The following is a 22332-nucleotide window of genomic DNA, read 5'->3' as shown; positions in this document are numbered from 1 at the left end:
TCCAGATTTTTTGCAGAGTAACAAGATGCAGGGGAAGGGAAGAACCAGACTATTACCAAGGCTGTTTAAGGCAACACTTGGATGGTGATTTTGCTTTACATGGTCTTCACACTATGGATACAATGATATTGATAATTTTGATGTGGTTGTGGTACAACTATTATCTTGGTAAGGAAGGTATCTTTCACTATCTCTTGGTAATCTGATATTAATCTTTACTCTCCAGTTCCTTAATTTTCCCCTTATTTGCAATTTAGCTGTGAATGAGTTTTAGGCTGCTCTAGTGGTTGACAAAGATTCTGGCAAAGGCATTTCATCTGTCCTTGTTGAAGCTATTGATATGGGCTCACTTAAGTAGGAGTCAGTTTTTTTTTTTTCAGAAGAATGTAATCTATTAAAAGTTAGGAAGAAGGATTACAAAATATGGAGGACAAGGAATCCTCTCCAACCAGCTAAAAAAGTTCAGTTGGAGTCAGATTTGAAGGGAGATCTATTGATTGTGGTACCTCTAGGTTCTAGAGGGTGGGAGGGACATGACACCCAGGGGCTTATTGATAGTTTTGGTTGGGACTAGTTAATCCAACTTGACAGGTGATGCAGGTTGCTGTGTCTCTTTGGATTTATATTAGAGAAAAAACAATGTTAGAAAAAGAGTTTCATAAACTTGCTTGTTGATTAATTATAAGTGGCTTAAAGACAGGCATGGTGGGGGTAGTTTTGCAGATGAGGTTGTTGAGCTGGACTATTTAGAGTCATAAAATTAAAGCAGGTTATTTCAAAGGTTTTTCCAGACCTGGTTATGATTCAAGAGTCCAATCTAGAGGCAGTTGATGATTTTCATGGTCAGAACTTAGAAGTGTTTGGATTCTAGGTTAAGGAATGAGCCTGGTTGCCTTCGTGTGGTTTGGCAGGGGAGTTGGTTCTTGTTATCTAGGACACTAGTTTTGGGAGTAATGTTGATAAGCTCATGAGTCTTTTTCTCTTTCTATTCTTCTAGAGTTAAAGGATAGAGGTCATTCGTGGTTCACTTCCATTTATGGCTTAAAAATTCTCCACAATTTTTAGAAGGAGCTTTTTCTATTAATATTTGTGCTCTCAAACTGGTGCTTAGGTGGTGATATCACTAGAGGGTTTGTTGGTTTCATTAGGGAGTGTGATTTGAAAATGCACTGTTGCCAACTGTGCATTTTCTTTTGTTTGCTGGTCCTTCTATTGCCACTCAGATTGATAGATTCCGAGGGCACCTTTCCTAATCTGTGTCAGGAAGTGTCTGATCACTGCCCTGTTGCAGTTGATTCAAATCTTGTTTGGCAGGGTCCTATTCCTTTTAGATCTGAAAACATGGGGCTGTTTTATCCTTCTTTTGTTCATTTAGGTAAGGCAGGAAGCGTGTACATTTGAGAGGTGGGAGAGCTTTTGTTTCATGATGAAGTTGAAGTTTGTTAACTGAAAGTCTGGAATGTTGATGTCTTTGATGTGCGCGTGTGTGAAGAAGAGGGAGATATTGCAGGAGATTGTCTGTTTGGATAGGTTGGCAGAAGAAACATGTTTCATTAGAGGATTGGAGGTTGAAAAAAAGAGGGGGGGGGGGGGGGTTATGTAGTTAAATATCATATAGTTAATGTTGAAGAATTTCTGTAGTTTTATAGGAATTTTTGCTGGGAGGAAGAATGGTAGACCTAGGATCGAAGGGTTAGATTTTGATCTCTGAGGATGAAGCTATTTAGTCAAAGAGATCATTGGAGGAGGATGAAGTTGGGGTATTTTTTCAAATGGAGGGGGAGAAGGCTCTGGGACTTGACAGTTTTACTATGGCATTCTTTTCAAGTGGAAATTTTTGAAATGGTGGGTAATGTGTTTACAAAATTTTGACCAAGTCACTAAGGGGGTTTCTGTTTGCAGTTTACCTTTAAATAGAGGGGTCTCAATTGATTTGTGAATGACATAAGTGTAATTTCTGGAACCTCTTAACAATCCTGAATTTGTTCTGACCAAACCAGACATCATTCCATCTCTGATTCCCTAAGATTTTAGTAGGCTCACCCTCACCCCCCGCCAAAAAAAAAAGGAACTCTCTCCCTCTTGTTCAGCAATCAGCCAATAATCTCCCTTGGATCTCCTGACAACATCCCAGAGAATCTTCTGCAGTTCAATGATCAGCCAACAATCACGCTCCCCCCCTTGCATGTGCATGCAGTATCTCTTCAATGCTCATCTCTCTCCCTCTGCTTCATCTTTCTAATTCTAAAACTCTTGCAGATGTATGTGATTGAAGTCATTTGAGTTGGTGATGATGGCCAAATGTTTGTAGAATTGGTTGCTAGCAAGATGTAGCAAAGATACAACAGGTTTGTGATTTAGGGTTTGATTGAAAATGATTTGATTTGGTTTTTGGTTAGGGTTTATTAAGGTTTGGGCTCATTGAGGATTGAGATTCATTGAAGGCAAGTGCAGACTCGGTTACCAGTAGTTTCTTTGAATATGCTGGTGTTGTCATTTCAAAATTTTCTTGTGGTTTTTTTTTTTTTGTAATGTCCATGTAAATTTTTGTTTCTGTAATATTTTTTTTTGGGAAATTCTTGTGTTTTGTTTCAAACGCATCATAATTTGCTGCAATAGGATTGATAAGAGTATGGTGGTGACTGCAGAGAAGATAAAAAATTGCTGCGACTTAGATCAACAGCAAGGTTGCTCTTTTGTGACTGGTTGGTCATGGGTTCAAGTCTAAAGAAACAACCTCTCTGCATAAAAGTAGTGATAAGACACTGTACTTTGTGCACCCTCCTACCCTCTCAAAGCAGGGAACCTTGTGGCCTGGGGACGCTCTTTTATATATATATATATATTCGGATGTCTAATCTGACCAATTATTTGTTAAAAAGGACTTTGATTGGTCTAATAATTTAGAGCTTGATTCTGGGTTCAGAACTTAACACTTAATTTTATCAAAAGTTGTGTGTTTAGTAACACTACTTTTGATACCTAAGAGTGTTTTTATTTATTTTATTTACTGTTTTGAGGTTGCTAAATTTTGGATGTGGCTTTAGTGGCTAATGAAACAGTGGATGATGCTAGAAGGAGAGGTAGGAAAGGGATTGTTTCGAGATTAGACTTCTAAAATAATCTTATGATCATGTCTGCTGGAGGTTTTTTGAGAACGTGTTGGGAAGGAGGGATTGGGGTGTAGGTGGAGGAAATGGATTAGGAATTGCCTTTCATCTGCAGTGTTCTGTCATAGTCAATGGGAGCCTAGTATGGGTTGAAGGGTTCAAAGGGTGTGAGGATGGGGGTTCCCTTATCACCTTGGCTTTTCACCTCTAGTTGTCGATATGTTGAATATGATCTATGATGTTAGTGTTTGGCAGTTTCTTTAATGTGTGGACTGTTCTGCAAATTGTTGTAGACGTCTCTGATCTGATTGCTAATTTTAATGTTAGACTCCAATGTTCTTTTCCATTGTGCTGTGGTGGAGTCTCACATAATTAGGTGTTCTGCGGGTGGTAATCCCACTAGATTTTTTCCTTGGACCTTGTGGTTGGGAAGGCATGTAGGAGTTTAGACAGGTGGAGTGATTCCTTTTTCAGGTTAAGGTCAAGGTTCTTTGATTCAGGCCTGTATTCCATCTGTTCCTTGTTCTTGTTGAGGATTCTTATGTGTGTAACCACTAGTTAGAAAAAAAATAAGAGGAATTTATTTTTTTGGTTGGGTGTAGGTCTTATTGAGAGTGACAATCCAGATAGCTGGAGACTGTTTGTAGGTCTAAGAGTGAGGGAGGTCTGGGCCTGGGCATTTTGGTGTTCAAAAAACATCTCCTTAGTAGCTAGCCAATTCCTTTTAGAGTTTGGCCCCCTGTGGCATAGTATTATATGTAGGAGGTACAGGCTTCCATAGAATGGCGGGGTGCTAATTCTAGGGTGAATGTTGGCCATGCTAGTCCCTGGATATTAGTCTTTTTTATGTTTCACATCCTTTTCTTCCCTCAAGTAAAGTATAAAGTTGCTACTTGTGAGTTGTGATCTGGTTTGGTTTTGGGAAGATTTTTGGGTTGGGGAAGCTCCTTACTTTCTAGTTTTCCCTTGTCTTTATCATCTTGCTAGTTTCCATGATGCTGCTATTATTAAATTCGTGCTTCATCAAGGGGATGTACCTTCCTCAAATTTTGATTTTCTCTGCAATATGAATGAGAAGGAGACTATGATCTTTTTCTTTTGCCGAGTACCTTCCATTCCTTTCGCCTTTCAGATAGAAAGGGCAGAAGATGTTGGGTTTTGGATTCTTGTGGGAATTTTCTTGCAAATGGTTTTTTTTGCTCATTCCACACAAATTTGTAATTTTCTCCTCTCTTAGTACATTCTTTTATTTAGAAATATAAGATCCGCTCTAAAATCAAGTCGTTTATATAGACAGCAGCCCTGGGAAGACTTCATAATAGTTTCCTTCAGAGGTGGGACAGCCAAATATCAAATAAAGCCTTGTCTTCTGATGTGTGTTTGCTCTGATATCAAAATGGTGGAATGTGAGAATTTTCAAGGACTGAACTACCCCTCCTTGTTTGTTGTGGGATAGGGCTGTCTGCTTGGCCTTGTTTTGGGTCCACTCCTTTGGCTAGGCATTGGATCATAATGCTTGAACTTTTGGAGAGAGTGCCCTTTTTCATAATCGTTTATGTTGCACAGTGGTGGTCTTGGCATCATTTTGGGCTTCAATGAATGGTTGTCTTAGATGAATTTATCTGACTGATTTGCAAAGGACTGGTTGGCACCACTTCATTAGCTTTCCATGAGTTATTATTATTATTTTTTCCCCCGTTGTGTTCTTTTTCTTTGTTTTGCTTCATGCCTCGTATGTATTTTCTCTTTGTCCATTCTTTTTCATAAATTTTTTTGTTTATACAAAAAAAAATAGTTATGCGTGTTGGTGACTTGTGTATTAGTATTTAGTATTGCTGTATATTTAACCTTGTTTTATCTGGTTTTGTAAGCAGTCATTAATATGCTCTATAATGATGATGTATTTTGCTGTAAGACTACAAATTCATTTGCAGTGCCATTCAAGGAGAAGTATATTTACACACAAGTGATGAGACAAAAAATAAGATGTTAAAAATTAGCAAATAATCCAGGAGTATTTACTGATATACTAGGACAATATAGAATTATGCATCTTAAAAATTAAGCTCTATTTTTATTTTATTTTATTTTATTTTTTGGGGTAAAAGGTTGTGTGTATTTGTAATGATATAGTTTAGCTATCTCTAGAGGAAACCTTGCCTCATCCTTTTTATGTTTATTTTTTGCTGGGCATGCATCGATAAGGTTGCTCCATTGTTAGGTGCATGCTCTTCAATTTGCAGAAATGGTGTCTCAGCTCTGGTTCTTCCTAAAAGCCCTGTTTGATGGGTGCCTTGTGCACCAGGATGTCCCCCTCCAGGGCATGTTTCTGAGAGTTTCTATCTTTAGCAGAAACCTCCTTGATGTAGGATGTGGAGTGGGTGTTTCAATGGATCATTGACCTGGAGACCAATTTCAAAGAATAGGTCAAGGGATTGTTGCGCACCAGGCTGCCCCCCTCCAGGGCATGTTTCTGAGAGTCTCTATCTTTAGCAGAAACACCCAAATGTGTTTAGTTAATTTGTAGTTTATTATTTGTGTTTAGCTTGCTCGTAGTAGGCTTTTGTGTGTGTGTGTGTGTTTTTTTTTCCCTTGTGTGTGTGCAATTTATGTTTGTTTAAGGGGTGGTAATTTCATGTATATTTAGGGTTGTGTGTAATTTTTTGTATTTAGGCTTATTATATCAGTATGATGCGAAAGCCATGTAAGAATTGGTGGTTGTTGAATTTGAAATTGAAGTGAATGTGTGCGAATTTTTGGAATTGAAGTGAATGTGTGTGTTTTTACCCCCACCTGTATCTTCGTCTTCTCCCTCTTTCCCTCTTCCTTCTTCCTTCTTCTTCTCCTCCTTTCTCCTCTATTCCTTCCCTTATTTTCCCTCTGGGCAGTACCAATGCTGTTCTGTTCTTCACTCCTTTCTATAACTGTCCCTTTCTCCTTTTATGAATGAAGTGTGTTTCTTTTCCCTTCTCCCAATTAATAAATGGAAGGAATTAAAAGGAAATAATCTTTAGGACAGTGATGCGTGAACTGTACACTTTTTAGTGTGTAGAATGGTAGATGCTGCTGTATTTGTTTAACTCCGCAACTAGTGCACTAGAAGTGACATAAACAGTTCTATATCATATTAAATGTTAACTTATATAAAGATGGACATTATTGCTCTTTGTGATGAACCTTTCTCCCACTCCCCTCAGTCCAAAAAATAGAAACATATACAAATGATATGATATAGAAACTTAATGCACAATATATTTGACAATTCAAGGTAAGCTAGAAATTTTTTTAATGTCATCAATAGTTTATTGAGATGGCTATTGTCAAAATCTTTTTCCTTTAATCGTTTTGGGTTAGAATAGTCTTTATATTATTGGATGCAAACAATTTAGGGTGTTATGCATTGTTTTGGTACATTTCATATTTGTAATATACCATGTAGGTTTTCACATTGAAGATAAGATATCAGAATCCATGAAGTTAGTGCTCAATAATCAAGGAAATTTGTACATAACATTCCTTTTCTTCTTAGATTGTGCAGTGGATCATAAAATCTGAGTATGACTCATTTATCAAATTTTCTTATTTGGCCCAGTTCCAAACATGGATTTTTGGAAAAAACAGTTTATTGACATAGTAAGGGCCTTCGTAGAGCAACTTTTGTATAAGAGTGATTAGAAAAAGGGCATCTCTGGGTGGCTGGGCCACAAGGAACCCTGCTTTGCGACGGTAGGGGAAGGGTTGTCATAGTGTACACAACCTTACCCTTTTATGCAGAGAGGCTGTTTCCTTGGATTCGAACCCTTGATAAGTTGGTAAAAAAGGAGCAATCTTACTATTGATCCAAGCGTGCAACACCACCACCCCCCCCCCCCCCCTGGGGCGGCTCTTTGTATAAGAGTGATTGCACAATATTAATATGATTCTATTTTAAACATGCAAAAATAAGTTGGGAAGTGTGAATCGATCTAAAATCAACTTTGAGGAAGCTGCAACAATCAACTTTCTGATTTAAAATCTATTGCTAAATCCTAGACTAGGACTTATATTTTGAATCATGATGCATGCCAGAATATCACTGTCTCTTATTGGATGTGTATTAGGGAAATCACACTGACGATGACATCAGAGATTGGATTGGAGAGCTTGTCATGGTCCCACATTGGATGTGTACTAGGGAGATCTTGGGCTTATAAGGAGGGTTTGGGTTCCAACTAAGTGAGGCGCCTTTTATAGGACAAACTCGTGAGACCAGTGAGCCAAAGTGGACAATACCTCACCGGAGTTGGGCCCATGACCATTACATTTGGTATTAGAGCCTTCTTGGAGGTACTATCATGTGAATGGATTTGCCCCGGGGGCACTACCATGTGAATGGATCATACACAAAGGTGTAAGCCATTTTGATTAGGATGTTAGATATCAGACGAGAGAGCTTGTCACAGTTTTACATCAGATGTGTACTAGGGAGATCACGCTGACGAGGACGTCATAAATCATATGAGAGAGCTTGTCATGGTCTTACATTGGATGTGTACTAGGGAAATCACATTGACGAGGACGTCAAAGATTGGACGGGAGAGCTTGTCCTGGTCCCATATTAGATGTTTACTAGGGAGATCTTGGGCTTATAAAGAGGGTTTGGGTTCCAATTAAGTGAGATGCCTTTTATAGGACAAACCTTTGAGGACAATACCTCAGCAGAGTTGAGCTCAAGACTGTTACATAGAAGGACGCAAGAATTTATGTGGAAAACTATGGGATTGAAGTTCAATTTCAACTTTCACTATTGTTAAAATTGATATACATTGCTGGCCCACAACCTAACAACTTAAGCTTTTAGGTAAAATTGTAATCTAACATAGTACCAAAGCTGATTACCAGGAAGTCTTGGGTTCTAGTCTTGTTGCCCGCGTTTACCATGTGGTATTTAAAAAAAATTATTGTGTTCCCTATAGTGGGTGCTATTTATCGTGTGTTTATCTCTCCATGTGCTGTCAGACTACATGTGCGGGGGAGTGTTAAAACTTGATATACATTGTTGGCCCATAACCTAACAGCTTAAGCTTTGAGGTAAAGTGGTAATCTAACAACTATAATCATTACAATGGATTGAAAGCTCAAAAGATCAAGAGCTCTTGATTTCTGCAACATGCAGTGCATCAAGAAACAGGTAATTGGAGGCTAGAGCACCCACAACAAGACGACAATAACGATTATAAAAAAAATGAATTACAAAATGGAGTTAGAATGATCTCGTAAAAAATTGTTTGAGAAAAACACAGCATGTCCAGCAATATATTCTGGAGAGCTTCAATCAACAGTACACTGTTTAGATGAAATATGGCAATGACAGGAATTTGCTGCTAAATTTTCATGCCAATCAAGAGTTGACTCACCACCATACAATGAAATACTAGACAGCCTTATCATTCTGTAGCTTTAGCAGGATAAGCAATGGACATCTATCCATTTTTTCTCTCTTAGTTTCTTGTTTCACATCTGTAACCCCACAGGCTTTGACTTTTTCCACCCCAGGTTGCTCCCTTGTGAAGCCAACAAGATAAGGGGGTATTTCGAAAGATCTCTAAAGTCTTCTGCAAATTATCATGTTTTATTTATTATTATTATTTAATAGAAAAATAAGTTATATTTATAAAGAAAGAATATTAACAGAGGATAAGAAATCCTCCAAAAAATTACAAAAATGCTCGAAAAAAAAAAAGAGCAGATAAAAGAAACCAAGCTAACACTGCCATGTAATTTCTCTGAAAATCAGAGAGACCATAGAACCCAAAACACCTGGAGGAGAAAACCAAATCAATGCCAAGAAAATGGTTTTGTTCCACAACAAATTAGTAGTCATATAACAATGGTGGAAAATGGGAGCATTTCTAACAAGCCAATCACACATAAGGTGTCCAACTACAGAAGGCTATAGTCTTCTTGCTTCGTTTTTCCTCTGAAAAACTCTAAAAAGCAGTCGAAGGAAAAGCCTCCAAAGAGTTAGGACGACCAATTGTCACATGCCAAGCTTGTTCAAGGCTTTATGCTTTCTTGTGACTGCATGTCTTGTGCACATTGGGTGGGTAACAATCATGTACATTCTGGTATAAGGTTTTTAGTTTAAGTAATGCCTTTGGGGAAAGGAGATTAATACTCCTCGCCCCTTGGTCATGTTGATGTTTCCTTGTGCCAGAGGGAGATGAGCACAGAAAGCTCTTTAGGGAAGGTGAATGTCTTATCAATCATTGTTAACTAACTCTTGTACACACGTTTAGCCTACTTTCTTCCTTTCCTAAGTATAGATTGCTTATGAATGTGTAGTGAGATGAATTGCGTTGCTCCTGGACTCCTGCTTGACTCGTGTTTACTTCATGTTTGCTTACTGTGTATTGCTCTATATTTGATGTTTGTGGACTTGTACATGTGGCGAATGTGCAGTTTGCTTTTGCCTGACTAGTTAAGCTTGTGTGCTACAGCTAGTGATGTACAACCCTTCACATGGTGTGAAGTGTTCCAAAGACTTCAAGCACTAAAATTGTGAAGAAATGGGTGAACATGAGTCTCAACACTAGAAAAGCACACTATCCTAACATTGGGAAGCAAATTGTGGGACCTTCTAGGCTGCAACAGATTGTTGGTGTTTGCTATATTAAGAATGGCCATCCACACTAAAGCATTGACCTTAAGAGGGACCGTGCTCCTCAAAATATTAGCAAGAGGGAATGAATTTGAGGGCTACATCAAGTAAGAACAACAAAGATTTACAGGATAACACACCTAAAACATCTAAAGTCTGAATCCTAACATCCCCTCCATTGGAGAGCCAAAAAGAATCCAACAAATGAAGGATGGAAATATCGTCTGCCTCCCTATCATTGAGGTTCCTAGAAAAATGAAAATATCATGAGACACAATCTTCGTCATAACCATAAAATAAGAAATTGGAGCATTCAGACACAAAATAATGCAAAACAAAGAAGGAAACTCATAATAATAGCTATGCCCTTGTACCAAAAGATCCTTCCAAAAGAGAACCTCGGAAATGATCCCCTAATTTATTTATAGGAGGAAAGATAAGAGTTGGAGCCTGAAAGATAAATTTCCTTGGACTTTCATGAGAAAATGTATTTCTGATGAGTTTCGCATGTTTTAGAACCAAACAGTGTATGTGCTTTTATGGGCTTCTTAGATGAGCTGCCTCGAGGACCTATTTGGACCAAACAATAACAACTAGATCCTTCCTCCTCCACATGGGAGGGAAGACCCCAATAGTTTGGAAGTATGATTCTTATTTTCTTTCTAATTTTTGTATGATTCTTGTTCTCTCATCAAATGTTATGTTGAGTTGATACTTTCTGTTACCTTTATTATTGAAAGACATATATGCATCCAGTTTTGAATCTGTCTAAAATGAATGATGAATGGGAATACGTTTTACCATTTAAACTTTCAAATGTGTCATTTATATGTTTTTCTCAACTATATCTGACTGAGGCTCACATTTCATCACTGGTCATATGCGAGGGCTAATAATGTATGCTCTTTTATGTTGGTATTTTATAGATTGTGAGCAGTTTGTTGACAAAAAGTCTGGAAATCTGTGTGGCGATTCACTTGGAAAATCAGTTCTAATAGGCAATAGCCTCTTCACTGGTGAAGCTTTTTCAAACCAGATTTCTGGCCTGCCGCCTCTATGTCATCTTGATAGGGGTGTTGTAGGGAGCCTTCCTCCAGAACTATTTTCAGAAATCAATGAATTATATGGAGGGAAGTTAAGGGATTTGATTGCAAAAAATAAAGGCAAGAATGAAGATATTAATGATTCTGTGCGACATGAAAGAGTAGAAGGTAAGCTTTGCTTGTGTCTATCTATTTTGTTGTGGTGTAGTATTTATGCTATTGCTGGACTGATTGGTTGACTTTATTAAAAAAGTAGGTGGAATAGATGAGGGGATCATACCTCATTCGTTGTTTTCTCCTCTAAGTCACAGCCAAGAAAGGAAGAAGGTAGCCATTACTTCTGTCATGGAAACATGCTCACTCCTTCATCTTTGAATTTTATTTTATTTGTTTTCTATGTAGTTTTTAATTTTAATTTTCCCTTTTTTTTTTCCGGGTGGGGGGTGGTGGCTGCATAACTGTTCTATCATTTTTTGTTCAGATTTATTTTAACTTTGTTGTCTTTCTGTGGGTGGCCATTTATTTTATAATTCTATTACCTTATGGCCCTAGGTCAATTGCTTGATGACTATTATTACAGTTAAGAGGTTGGAATCAAGGCTAGTTCTTTACCAATTAATTGACCCCTTAACCTCAGTACGAAAAGTTCTTCAAATGATTATATGTTTCTTGGCTATTGCTATAAATGGATTTGGGCATTAGTCGCTGGTTTCGTTGTAATCCAGGTGTTTACGTTTGTGAAATAGCCAAAATCACGGGACTGTTGGATAGAGTATACTATCGAAATATGCAACTTCTTCATAGTTTAAAGGGAAAATGAGGTGTAAAGAAACATAATCAGGTGTAGATGAAGCTTAGCCTCGATTGGGTATTCCTACTTTACATGTGCAACAAAGAAGCAAACTACAAAGAATATGAGTTGACTGTTAGTCCTCAATAGGTTTATCTCTCTTTGATGGGCATGTAATTTCGATAACAGGTATGCTAAAACACATGCACCATATTTATTCATTTCGTGTGTTACAAGTGCATTTTTCACATATTTTGAAGTGTCAATGTATCATCAATTTTTTTTTCTTTAAGCAGAGTGAGTTTTTCCCTATAGCCAAATTTAAAAGGTACTAAACTTATGAAGATAGTTTGATGCTATCAGTGAGTTGTCATGTGGGGTCAAAGATGCAAGTTAAAGCAGTGGGGAAAACTCCTCCAAAAATTTGCTTCATGTTGTGCATCACCTCTAGTTGTTGTAATGAAAGAGAGAGTGCTCCGTTCAAGACTAGGTTGAAATCGTTCGTACCATTTTTTTTTTCTTGGATTTGGAGAATCAATTTACTATGCTTTCGAAAGCACCAACAGGCTTCAGCGTGCAATGTTTGAACATATGAAAATAGATGCTGAGATGATTACACTAGTTTTTTTTTTTTTTTTTTTACAAAAATCTTTCTAGAGACAACGTAAATTTGATGTTTGCTGGATCCTAAAACCATTTGAGTCAGAGTAAATCCCATCAGGTTTAATGATGTGAATAAAAATTGAGCTTATCATGAGAATTTTCTGTTGGCATGGTGCTTTAAAAGGCTTGGCTCAGGCAACTGCTTTATTTCAGTTTAAGGAATGTTATAATAGATCAAGCAGTCCAAAGTAAAGAAGCTACTGAACCGCGAACATCAATCAAATGTGATAGAATTATTAATTTTTTCCCAAAGTGCACTATATTCTTTCATGTAGGCAGAAATGCTTAATGGGTACTGGATCACTATCAGCAGCCTAGTAAGAGCTGGCTAACATATTTCGTGAGCTTTTTCAGTTATTATTTTCATTCAGTTTTTGTTTTTTTTTTGGTTTTTGTTTTTTTCCTGTTGATTGCAATATTAAGATTGGATATGACAGTTCTCAGCACATCAAAATATTACAATATGAAAAGCCAAATTTTGGACACTGCAAATCAAGTTAGTCTGTGTTGTGTACATTTTTTTTTTTATTTGACAATCAGACTACATCTACCCTTTTCTTCTTTTTCACACTCTTGCGCAACACAATCTTTAACTTCCATTGCAGACAAACCGTTAGACAAAGGGTTCTGTGGGGAAGTTTCTATTTAGTTTCCTTTTAAAAAAACCTACTTTTTTAATCCCATATGCTTAATTTTCATCGTATCATTCTGGCTGAAGTGACTGACTGTTTCCTTTTGTCGGGCAAAGCAGCATAAAGGTGAGGAAGTTGTGGAAGTTTCTGCTTCCAAAGCAGGAGGCTCAGATGTGGTTAGTCCTCTTTCAGGTCTTCAGAATGTTGATCTGATGCCTTCGTCTTTAAGCCAAGTTGATGCATCAGTTTTACAGCAGCTGCCTGAAGAGTTGAAAGTTGACATTCTCAAGGTACTTCCTGCACACAGGAAGTCAGAATGTTCATCAAAAGTTGTATTGGATCCTGTTACAGAATATTCTCATGAGTCATTTGGTATTAAGAATCCTGAAAATGATGCAAGATCAATGAATTCTGGTTTGAACAACAATCTTTGGATGGGAAATCCTCCGCTTTGGGTTGAAAATTTTAAAACCTGCAAGTGTTTGACATTAAATATTTTTGCGAAGATCTACAACAGATTGGGCTCCCCTAGATGTTTTTCTTCAATTCTGCAGTGCGCTATTTCTGATTTACAACTTCCTGATGATGCGAGTTATGATGGTACAGATGAATCTATTTGCAGCTTGTGTGAGCTTATTAAGCAGTATATTGAAATGAAATTGGAGTCAGATATTGAAGAGATCTATATTTGTTTTCGTCTTCTTAAAAGGTAGGTACATTTTTTTTATCAGTATTAGAAGGTATGTACTACATGCATAATTAGTCTTGCAGACCCTTTCCACCACGTGCGTGTGTTCAATATCATTAGCATTAAAATGCATGTAATGTGATTTCATTAGTGTGTGTATATATGTCTTCTCTAGTAACTAATCCTTATTGCCAAGGGGCTATGTTACATGGGCACAGATTTGCCTGTCCAGTAGTGTTTAGGCGCTAATTCCTGCTTAGGGCCTAGGGACTCCCTTGAATCATTGAAGATATCTGTATGTTCTGATTTGGACTCTTGTGTAGAATGATGAATCTAACATAGCATAGCCGAAACTAGGACTTCACTCTTGTACACACACACACAAGTATATGTTCTATTGATGTTGTCTATATTTTCTGATTTGGACTCTTGTGAAGAATGACGAATCTAACATAGCATGTCCGAAACTAGGATTCCACTCTTGTACTTTCATACATACATGTATGTGTATGAGTTTAATGTGGTTTCTTCACTTCCGTTTTCAACTTTGCTCGTAAATTTTGTTCAATCTTGTTTGAATCCATACCCTGATTGTTTTCTGACCAACACCTGTTCAGCGGGTGTCATGATTCTATTCTTGTTTCTTGATAATATAAGAAATTCTTTAAAAAGATAAGGATAGATATACAAGATCAGGTGAATGAGACATCCTTCTATGAGAGTCAAATATAAAAGGGCAGCCATCCAATCCCTTTGCAAATCAGGTAAAGAGATCTCCCAAATCAGCCCTGAAGCAAGCACTCAAAAAAGAAGGTGAAAAAACAACTGTCTCATAACAAATAGGAAGACATCTTGTCATTAAAAATCCTTGTATTCCTCTAATCCATGAGGACAAAGTCCATGGAGTTGAATACAAATCACATTTCCACAAAATTCTACATCATTTGCTCCTCTCAAAACCCCAAAGCTGCTCAAACATGAATTCATCTCCTGCACATGCTGTTACTTGTGCCTCAGTAAAAAAAAATGGACACAAGTGTTGCTGGAAGATGTCTAGCCACGCAACAATGTAGAAAAAGAGCACTTTTTTTTTTTTCCCCAATTAGACCCTAAGCACATCATGGCAATATATTTTCTAATAGCTTTAGAGGGCCTCCTCACCTGTAATAAGTCATTGTATTAATCTTGTTGAGAGTCAAAGTCAAAGTAAATGCCTTGATCTTAAAAAGGGTATTAGCCTTCTAAGTCACATTATTCTAGGAAAAGGACATGAAGTTGAATGTTTCGATAAGAAAATATGATTTAGAGGAAGCCAGATCCTAACCAAATAAGAAAATTACAAAAGAATCCAAAATTTTAAACAAAATTGCTAGCAGATTGACATTTATTTCATCAAAATTCTGGGAAAAATGAAAATGCCAAGAAAGCCCCTCCAAAGAACAAAAGGAAGTGATAGGAGTGTTGTGAGCAGAAGAAAGCCTACGAAGGCAAGGTACCAAGACTTTCAAAGAAATCTCACTCGTCCATAGATCTTCCCAAATTGAATTGCGTGACCGCTATCAACCTTGAAATGGGTAAGATGAAAGAACAAATGAGCAACACGAGAAATAAACTCAAGGACTTGCATGAGAAGCATTACCACTACCTCTAACATCTCATCCATTTTGATGAATACCGAACTTGCTTTTTACAATCTTGTACCATGGGGAATCAAACTCTAAGGGGAGCCTCCATGACCATTTCTTTGCTAAATTTTCAAATTTCTAAGTCTCAATTCCCCTTTTGATATAAGTTTCCTCACTGCAATGTGTAAGACCAAGAAATCTCTAGTAGTCCTCCCCAAACTCTCAGGAACAATAACATGGATTTTAAAAGGGATAAAAATTATATGAATTTTGGAAAGACAACCAATGATAGCGATATGACCACCAATGACGAGTAAGCCATCTTCCACCCCTCTAATCTCCTTCCCACTCTCTAGACTGCTGGAAAGACAAGACTAATAATAGTGATTAGACCTCCTAAGGATGAGTAAGCCATCTTCCACCCCTTGTATCTCCTACCCACTCTCTCTTCCACTGGAGCCAAAATGTCACAGAACTAGGTCACAGTTTTGAAACCCAAATCAGTGACGGTTGCAGAGAAGCCATCAATCCAGTTGGACTAGTGGGTCAAACCAGTGGTTGAATTAGTGATGTCAGCGTGACCTAATAATAATAATTTTTTAATGTATGTATATATCTGTATTACAGACATAGTATTAGATTGATCATCTATACAAATATGTTAATTAAAATCACCTATATTAGCCAATTGAAGCCAAAAACAATCACTAACAGTAATCTAAATAAAATTTGTATCATTTTCTAAAATATTCTTAAAATTTATTATTTTTTATGATTATTATTATAGTCAGACAAATATATTTGAGGATGGTGTTCAACTGTTCATTCTGTCTTAACGTGTATGTATTTCTTGTTATTTACGTTTATAATACCCCATAAGAAACCAAAAACTACAGCTGGTGCAGTGTTAAGGCTACTGAAGTATTATCCTGGATTCAATCCTTTAACATGCCTACAATGCCATTTTCATTTTTAAGCAAGGTCTGGGTTGAACCATCTTAACTCCAGTTTGGACCAGGTTGGCTGGGTCAATGCTAGTTCGCATCATTTTCGGGTTTGAGACATTGACCAGATGAGCCTGGTGACCAGTTGAACCGAGTTGGACCGTTCAATACAGGTTGGACCAGGTCTGGGTTGAACCATCTTAACTCCAGTTTGGACCAGGCTGGCTGGGTTAATGCTAGTTGGCATCATTTTCGGGTTTGAGACATTGACCGGATAAGCCTGGTAACCAGTTGAACCGAGTTGGACCATTCAATACAGGTTTTTAAACCCTGACTAGGATTGCTCCCCAAAGTAAGACCCAAATAACACATAGGCCCAAACAAAACAATGCAACTGACTATAGATTTGAAACTTCATTAACACACAACAATCCATAATAATGCTAAATGCACATCTCTTATACATGCTGATCTTCAATCTGGAAATATTCTGAATTTTTTTTAACAAAACAAGAACCTTGAGAAATTTCTCAATATTATCTTCCAGGAAGAAAATGGTATCATGTGCAAACTAGAGATGAGACACTTCAACCTGACCCTATTTATCCTAATTCCTGGAATCAGTACTAGATATCTGAGCATGAGAAACCATTCTGTTGAGTAGATCAACACTGAAAGTGCGGCCTGAACCCTAAGAAACACTAAACCAATCCCTTGGTTGAGGACAAACATCCTTCCGTCCATTTTCTCCACAAAAACCCAAACCATTTTTTTCACCATCATCCTATCCAAAAAAATCCCAACAAACTTTATCATAGGCTTCCTGAAAATCCATTTTGAAAATAACACTCCTTCTGCCCTTGTCTTAACATCCTCAACCATCTCATTAGCGAAGCAACTAAAATCAATCTATCCTAAATGAAAGCACTCTGCGCCAAAGTTAACATCCCCCCTAAAGCCTCTTAGAATCCCTTGGAGAACACCCTTGTTAAAATCTTATGAGGACTAATGACCAAATAATAGGCCTAAAATCTCACATCCTCCTAAATATTTCCTTTTAGGAGTAAGATCTATAAAAGTAGAGTTCCACTCCTTACGATCTCATTGTCACAAAAATCATTAAAAAAACCCCATAATATCATGTTGAATCATCTCCCAATTATCTTGGAAAAAAAGCTATCATGCAACGATCAGGGCTTGGAACCTTGTCTCTATCCATCTCAACCCTTGGGAAACCTCTTCAACCTCGTAATCTCTCTCTAACCAAAGAGCTCCTCCCTCATTATGGGACTCATATCAAGCCCCTGATGATCATCCTATCTTGACATTCCTCAAAGTACAATTGTTGTAGAAATTCGTAATTGCTTCTCCTATTTACTCGTCTTATCTCACCAAGCAATAAGAATCTCACTTAAAGTTCTCTATTAAGACTCTTCTTCCTCCTCCCCATTAGGCACCTGCTCAAACGTTCTAGAATTACAATCTGACATTTTAACTCAAATGAACCTCAACCACTGTCTCCATCTAAAATTGTTGGCATCCCACCCATTCTCCTGCAAAGCAAATTTACTTCTAAAAACTCTATGCCAACTAGAATCAATTTCCAAAAAGGAAACTGCCTCAACTATGTATCACTAAAGATGCCATATTGTTGAGACCCAAGTCTCCCTCTTCCCTAGACCTACCAATTGCTAGCTCACAAGATGATCCCTATTCTCATGCATCCCTGACTAAAGAAAATCCTGCATAATCCTCTCAAGCTTATGAGCCACTCCCAGTGAGATCTTAAACAAAGAAAGAAAATGCAAAGGGATTGAAGAAAGACACGCTTGAATTAAACTAATGTGACACCCTTAGGAGAAGAGAACTCCCTTCCACCCATCTAGATGTTGAGACACCTTGGTGATCACCAAACTGGCAGAACGAGGATTCCCAGATGAAGGGACTTCTAATAAGACAAAGGCTGCTGCACAATCGCAGACCCCCCCAAGTGCAGTCAACCAAGAAGTCACCTCAGGCCTTTAATTAATAGCAGCAAGACCACTTACCTAAATTAATCTTAATTGCTGAAACTAACTCAAAAGACAGTGAGAATATTTAGAAGGTGCTCGTATCATCTGCCAAGAAAAGAATCTTATTATTAGAAACTGCAGACAAGACATGATCACACCATCTCTATTGACAGCAATGCCCTGGATCTGCCAAGAAAAGAATCTTATTATTAGAAACTGCAGACAAGACATGATCACACCATCTCTATTGACAGCAATGCCCTGGACAAGAAGCCTCTCAATGGCCTTCCCAATCATCCTGCTCAACACATCAGCAACTTAAATAAAAAAAAAAATGGAGATAAAAGATCCCCTTGCCTCACACTCCTATAGGCTGAAAACTAAGACTTAGGTTGACTACTAATATCATAGAAAAGGAAGTAGAACAAGGAAAACCCTAATCCAGTCTCTTTATGAATGTTGCTATGTTGAATAGTTACAACAACCAAGTCTTAAGCCCCACTAGGAGGGGTTGACTAAATAAGTCTTCTTCCACAATTCTGCAAAATCAAAGGCAATGTCCGAACCATGTTGAATTTCATAACACATCATATGATGGGTCAAAGACTTCCTGAATTTAAAAGTTTTAATTTGATGATATGTGTAATCATTCATGAAGAATGTATCAATGCATATTATTTGAAAACATAAATCTAGGTGCAAGATTATTTTGCTCTCTTTTTTTAATAATTGGAAAAACATTTATGATCCATCACATTTTGGGTGTCAATGTTCTATTGAAGTGGAAACATATGACAAATTTATTTTTAGACTTTAAAAAGTCATAGAAGTGTCTGCATCGAAGGAAGACTGTATTTATGCATTGCATGGGGTTTTATTAGAAATTTAATCGCAGTGTTAATGAAGCTGTCTAAAGGGTACATGCTCAAAATTTATTATTCTTTTTTTTTATTAGCTAAATTCTAAATCCTAGATTTACAAAAGTGAAGCTTCCATCAAATTTGAAAGAGGTTTTCTGTAATTTTCCCAATTTTAGCATTTCTTATGTTTTTATCAGGAATTTTTTTTACTGTTATTTTTATGAATGCATTGTTTCATCATTAGTGCTAACATTTAAAAATTTGTGATATTAACATGTGCATGGTTTTTGCTTCTTGTTTTTAACTGTGGTTGTACAATTTAAGTTCTCTGAAATTCAACAGATGCTATTATGCAGTGTATGTTTTACTACCGTTCTCTTGACATGGTACTGTCATGCTGTGTGATCTAATTCAGTGTCTAATATGTTAATATATTTAATGTAATTCTTCTGCTTCTTTTTCTCTTGCCTAACAAAATTTGTTAATTTCTGCATCAGGTTTACAATGAGGTCCAATTTTTTCTCACAGGTGTACAATATGGTCTTTCCTTATGTTCAGGTTAGTACATCCACCTTAATGTTCATGAAAATTTCTTGGATTAGGTGATATATATTTTTATATGGTAGCAAATTGGCAATGATAGTCTTGGCAATGTTTGGGATTACTTACTTTTGCTGAAATTGCATTCTTGCATTATGAACTAATGATGAATTTGCTGGCTATCATCCTTGGGATTATGCTGGCACATATATGGGATTGCAAAGGATCATGGCTTGGATTGGATTATGCTGCCTTGATTATTTATTTATTTATTTTTTGGAATAAGAGGATTTCATATTCTCCTTATTGTATATTCTCTCTTCTAATGAAATAATCTTTTCTTTTTCCACCAAAAAAATAAATAAATTCATGGCTTGGATTGGGCTATGGCAAACTCATGCTCAACATCTAGGGATGACTGGATTGCTTGCTCAAACTGACTCTGATTCCTATTTTTCTTGCTCAGATAATGTTGGTGTTTTATACTGTCAGATAACCACTTTACTTAATTCCTAAGTTTAACTATAATGAGCAATGAGAATAGAACCCAAAATCTCCTGGCAACCATGGCTCTTATACCATGTTTGATTACCACTTTACCTAAAAGCTTAAGCTGATAGATTGTGGACCAACGATGTATATCTAATTTAACATGCACTCTTTAAAAGACCTCCTTTCACAACCTAAGAATGAACAAATCTCTTGCCCAACTATATTACATTGTCCAATTTCAGTTTGCAAACACAGACATGACTTCTTTGAATGCAGGGATGGTTAGCTTCACAGTCTTCCTCATCATCTATACTCTTGGTTTTGTCTTAATCAGTCAGCCTGTCCTAAATTGGAGTCTTGCATATTTTGTGATATTATTTTGTTGAAGGTAACTCCTCAAGGGGCACTTTGCTGCACACTTTCACAGGAAATTACAGTAATGCCTGCTGAAGTTTATGTTGACTGCAAGGACATTCCTAACCTTTTGAAAATAGCATTTACCACTTTCATGTTTATTATTTCTATAATTCTATTACGTCTCCCTTACATCTTTTAATTATCAAAATCTGACCAAAAAAAGTGACAATAAAAATATATGTTGTCTTAAAAAGTAAAAATTTCTTTAAATTACAGTAAACTTTTGCACGTAATTGCAACTCAAAAGTGAAATTTCGCTTCAAAATTTTCTTAAGAGTTGTCCAAAAGCACCTTAGCCATGAATAAGTGCTCAAGAGGCAAAATCTAATCTACCTAAGTTTATAATCAAATTTGTTAAAATTAGAACATATTGGAGTTGCTGGGATTTAAATCTGATTGATTTTGGGGCAAACTTGGAATGTCTCGGTATATCTGTTGCGTTTAATGTTTCTTTTAATTTCTTTTGTGCCATGAAAATTTCATTGCTGTTTTTTGGCTGTATCTCATTGCTGTCTTCTGCACTGCGATGGATGAAGACTATATGACAGCATTGTTTCTTTTTTAAAAAAATAAATAAATAATAAGGTATTACGGTATCACCTTGCACTAAAAAATGTTCTCTTTTCTCCAGAATCCAGATTAGACATGTAGTTTCAACTGCTTGCTAACCATGGTTTTAAATACCAGCCGCGACCGTTACGTCACGCCGTTACGTAATGGTTTTTTGGGTTACTGATATCGTTACACACCGTGAAATCGGTGGGAAGAAAAATCACGGCTGTAATGGCCGTTACGGATCGCGACTGTTACGTAAAGGCTGCTACGGCCGTTACGTAATCACTACAAGACTGTTACACCAAAAAATTATTTTATATTTTACTTTTTCTTCTCACTTTTCCCCCTTCTTTCATATATCATTCTCAATATACCAAGTGGCACGAGGGGGAAAAGATTATAATGAGGATGACAATGATACAAAATTTACTATTTCTTTAAATACTCACAATAGATGCATTAATTAACAATTTGAAAATAATTACTTGTTAGGAAAATATTTTATTTTGATAATATTAGTAATGTGATATTTATGTTCTATATTTTTCAAATTCAACCTTCTTTCTTCTCTAGCTATTTTATATTTGTATTATTCAAATGTCTTATGTGTCTAATAGATTAATGGAGTGTATAATGTATTTTGTTTTATTAATTAATGTAGCACAAATAAGAATTTATCACATATAAGAACAATGAGAAGTATAAATACACACACACACACACACGTAATTTTTCTATCAATGGTGGTTGAAAACAAATGTAAACTTGTTGCCCTTACCAAATAAATAACTTAGTTACTCGAACTAAAGGATCCAAAATGCACAAACTCTTTCTAAGAAGGGCTAAAAGTTTAAAACATGCAAGTACGCTAATATGCACAAGGTTGTGTGTGTTTCAAAAAAATTCACGGCTGTTACACCCGCTTCCCGTTAGGTAACATCTGCTACTCCCGCTTCCCATTACACTTGTTACCATTACGTTACGCTACCCGCTACTGCGATTTAAAACCATGTTGCTAACTGATAGAAACCCAGAATCTATGTAAAATGCTTCTCAATCTGGTGTTTGGTTTAATTTCATAAAGTAAAATTTTGTAGTTGTTTCTCCTTTTGTTATTTTCGTCAAATGGATCAGTTGAAATTGGCTCTTATATAGCATTTTCTGTTGCTATAAGGAATGCTTAGAGTCCGTTTTGTGGTGGAAAACAATTTTCATTCTCTTTCCAGATTTTCTAATCATTACAAAAATGTCACCTTCTTTTCCAGTTTTCCCAATCATCTTTTCCATTATAAATTTGGAAAACTGGAAAAGGTTACATTTT

General features: G+C 36.7%; 1 protein-coding gene across 19 annotated transcripts in view; it reads left to right on the top strand.

The window, feature by feature from the left end:
• Positions 1–22332, top strand: part of LOC131155482 (DNA repair protein REV1) — a 76188-nt gene that overhangs the window by 40749 nt on the left and 13107 nt on the right. For 10 of the 19 annotated variants that reach the window (XM_058108647.1, XM_058108663.1, XM_058108652.1 and 7 more), the window contains 4 exons: positions 10677–10961; positions 11047–11120; positions 12995–13587; positions 19505–19565. In XM_058108647.1, the coding sequence (XP_057964630.1) occupies positions 10677–10961; positions 11047–11120; positions 12995–13587; positions 19505–19565 (1013 nt within the window). The remainder of the gene's footprint in view (positions 1–10676; positions 10962–11046; positions 11121–12994; positions 13588–19504; positions 19566–22332) is intronic. The other 9 variants (XM_058108654.1, XM_058108661.1, XM_058108659.1 and 6 more) reach the window with 4 other exon arrangements.

Source organism: Malania oleifera, chromosome 5, assembly GCF_029873635.1.
Source record: "Malania oleifera isolate guangnan ecotype guangnan chromosome 5, ASM2987363v1, whole genome shotgun sequence".
Lineage (NCBI taxonomy): Eukaryota > Viridiplantae > Streptophyta > Magnoliopsida > Santalales > Ximeniaceae > Malania > Malania oleifera.
Note: the sequence above shows the minus strand (reverse complement) of the source record. Positions and strands in the feature narration are given on the sequence as shown.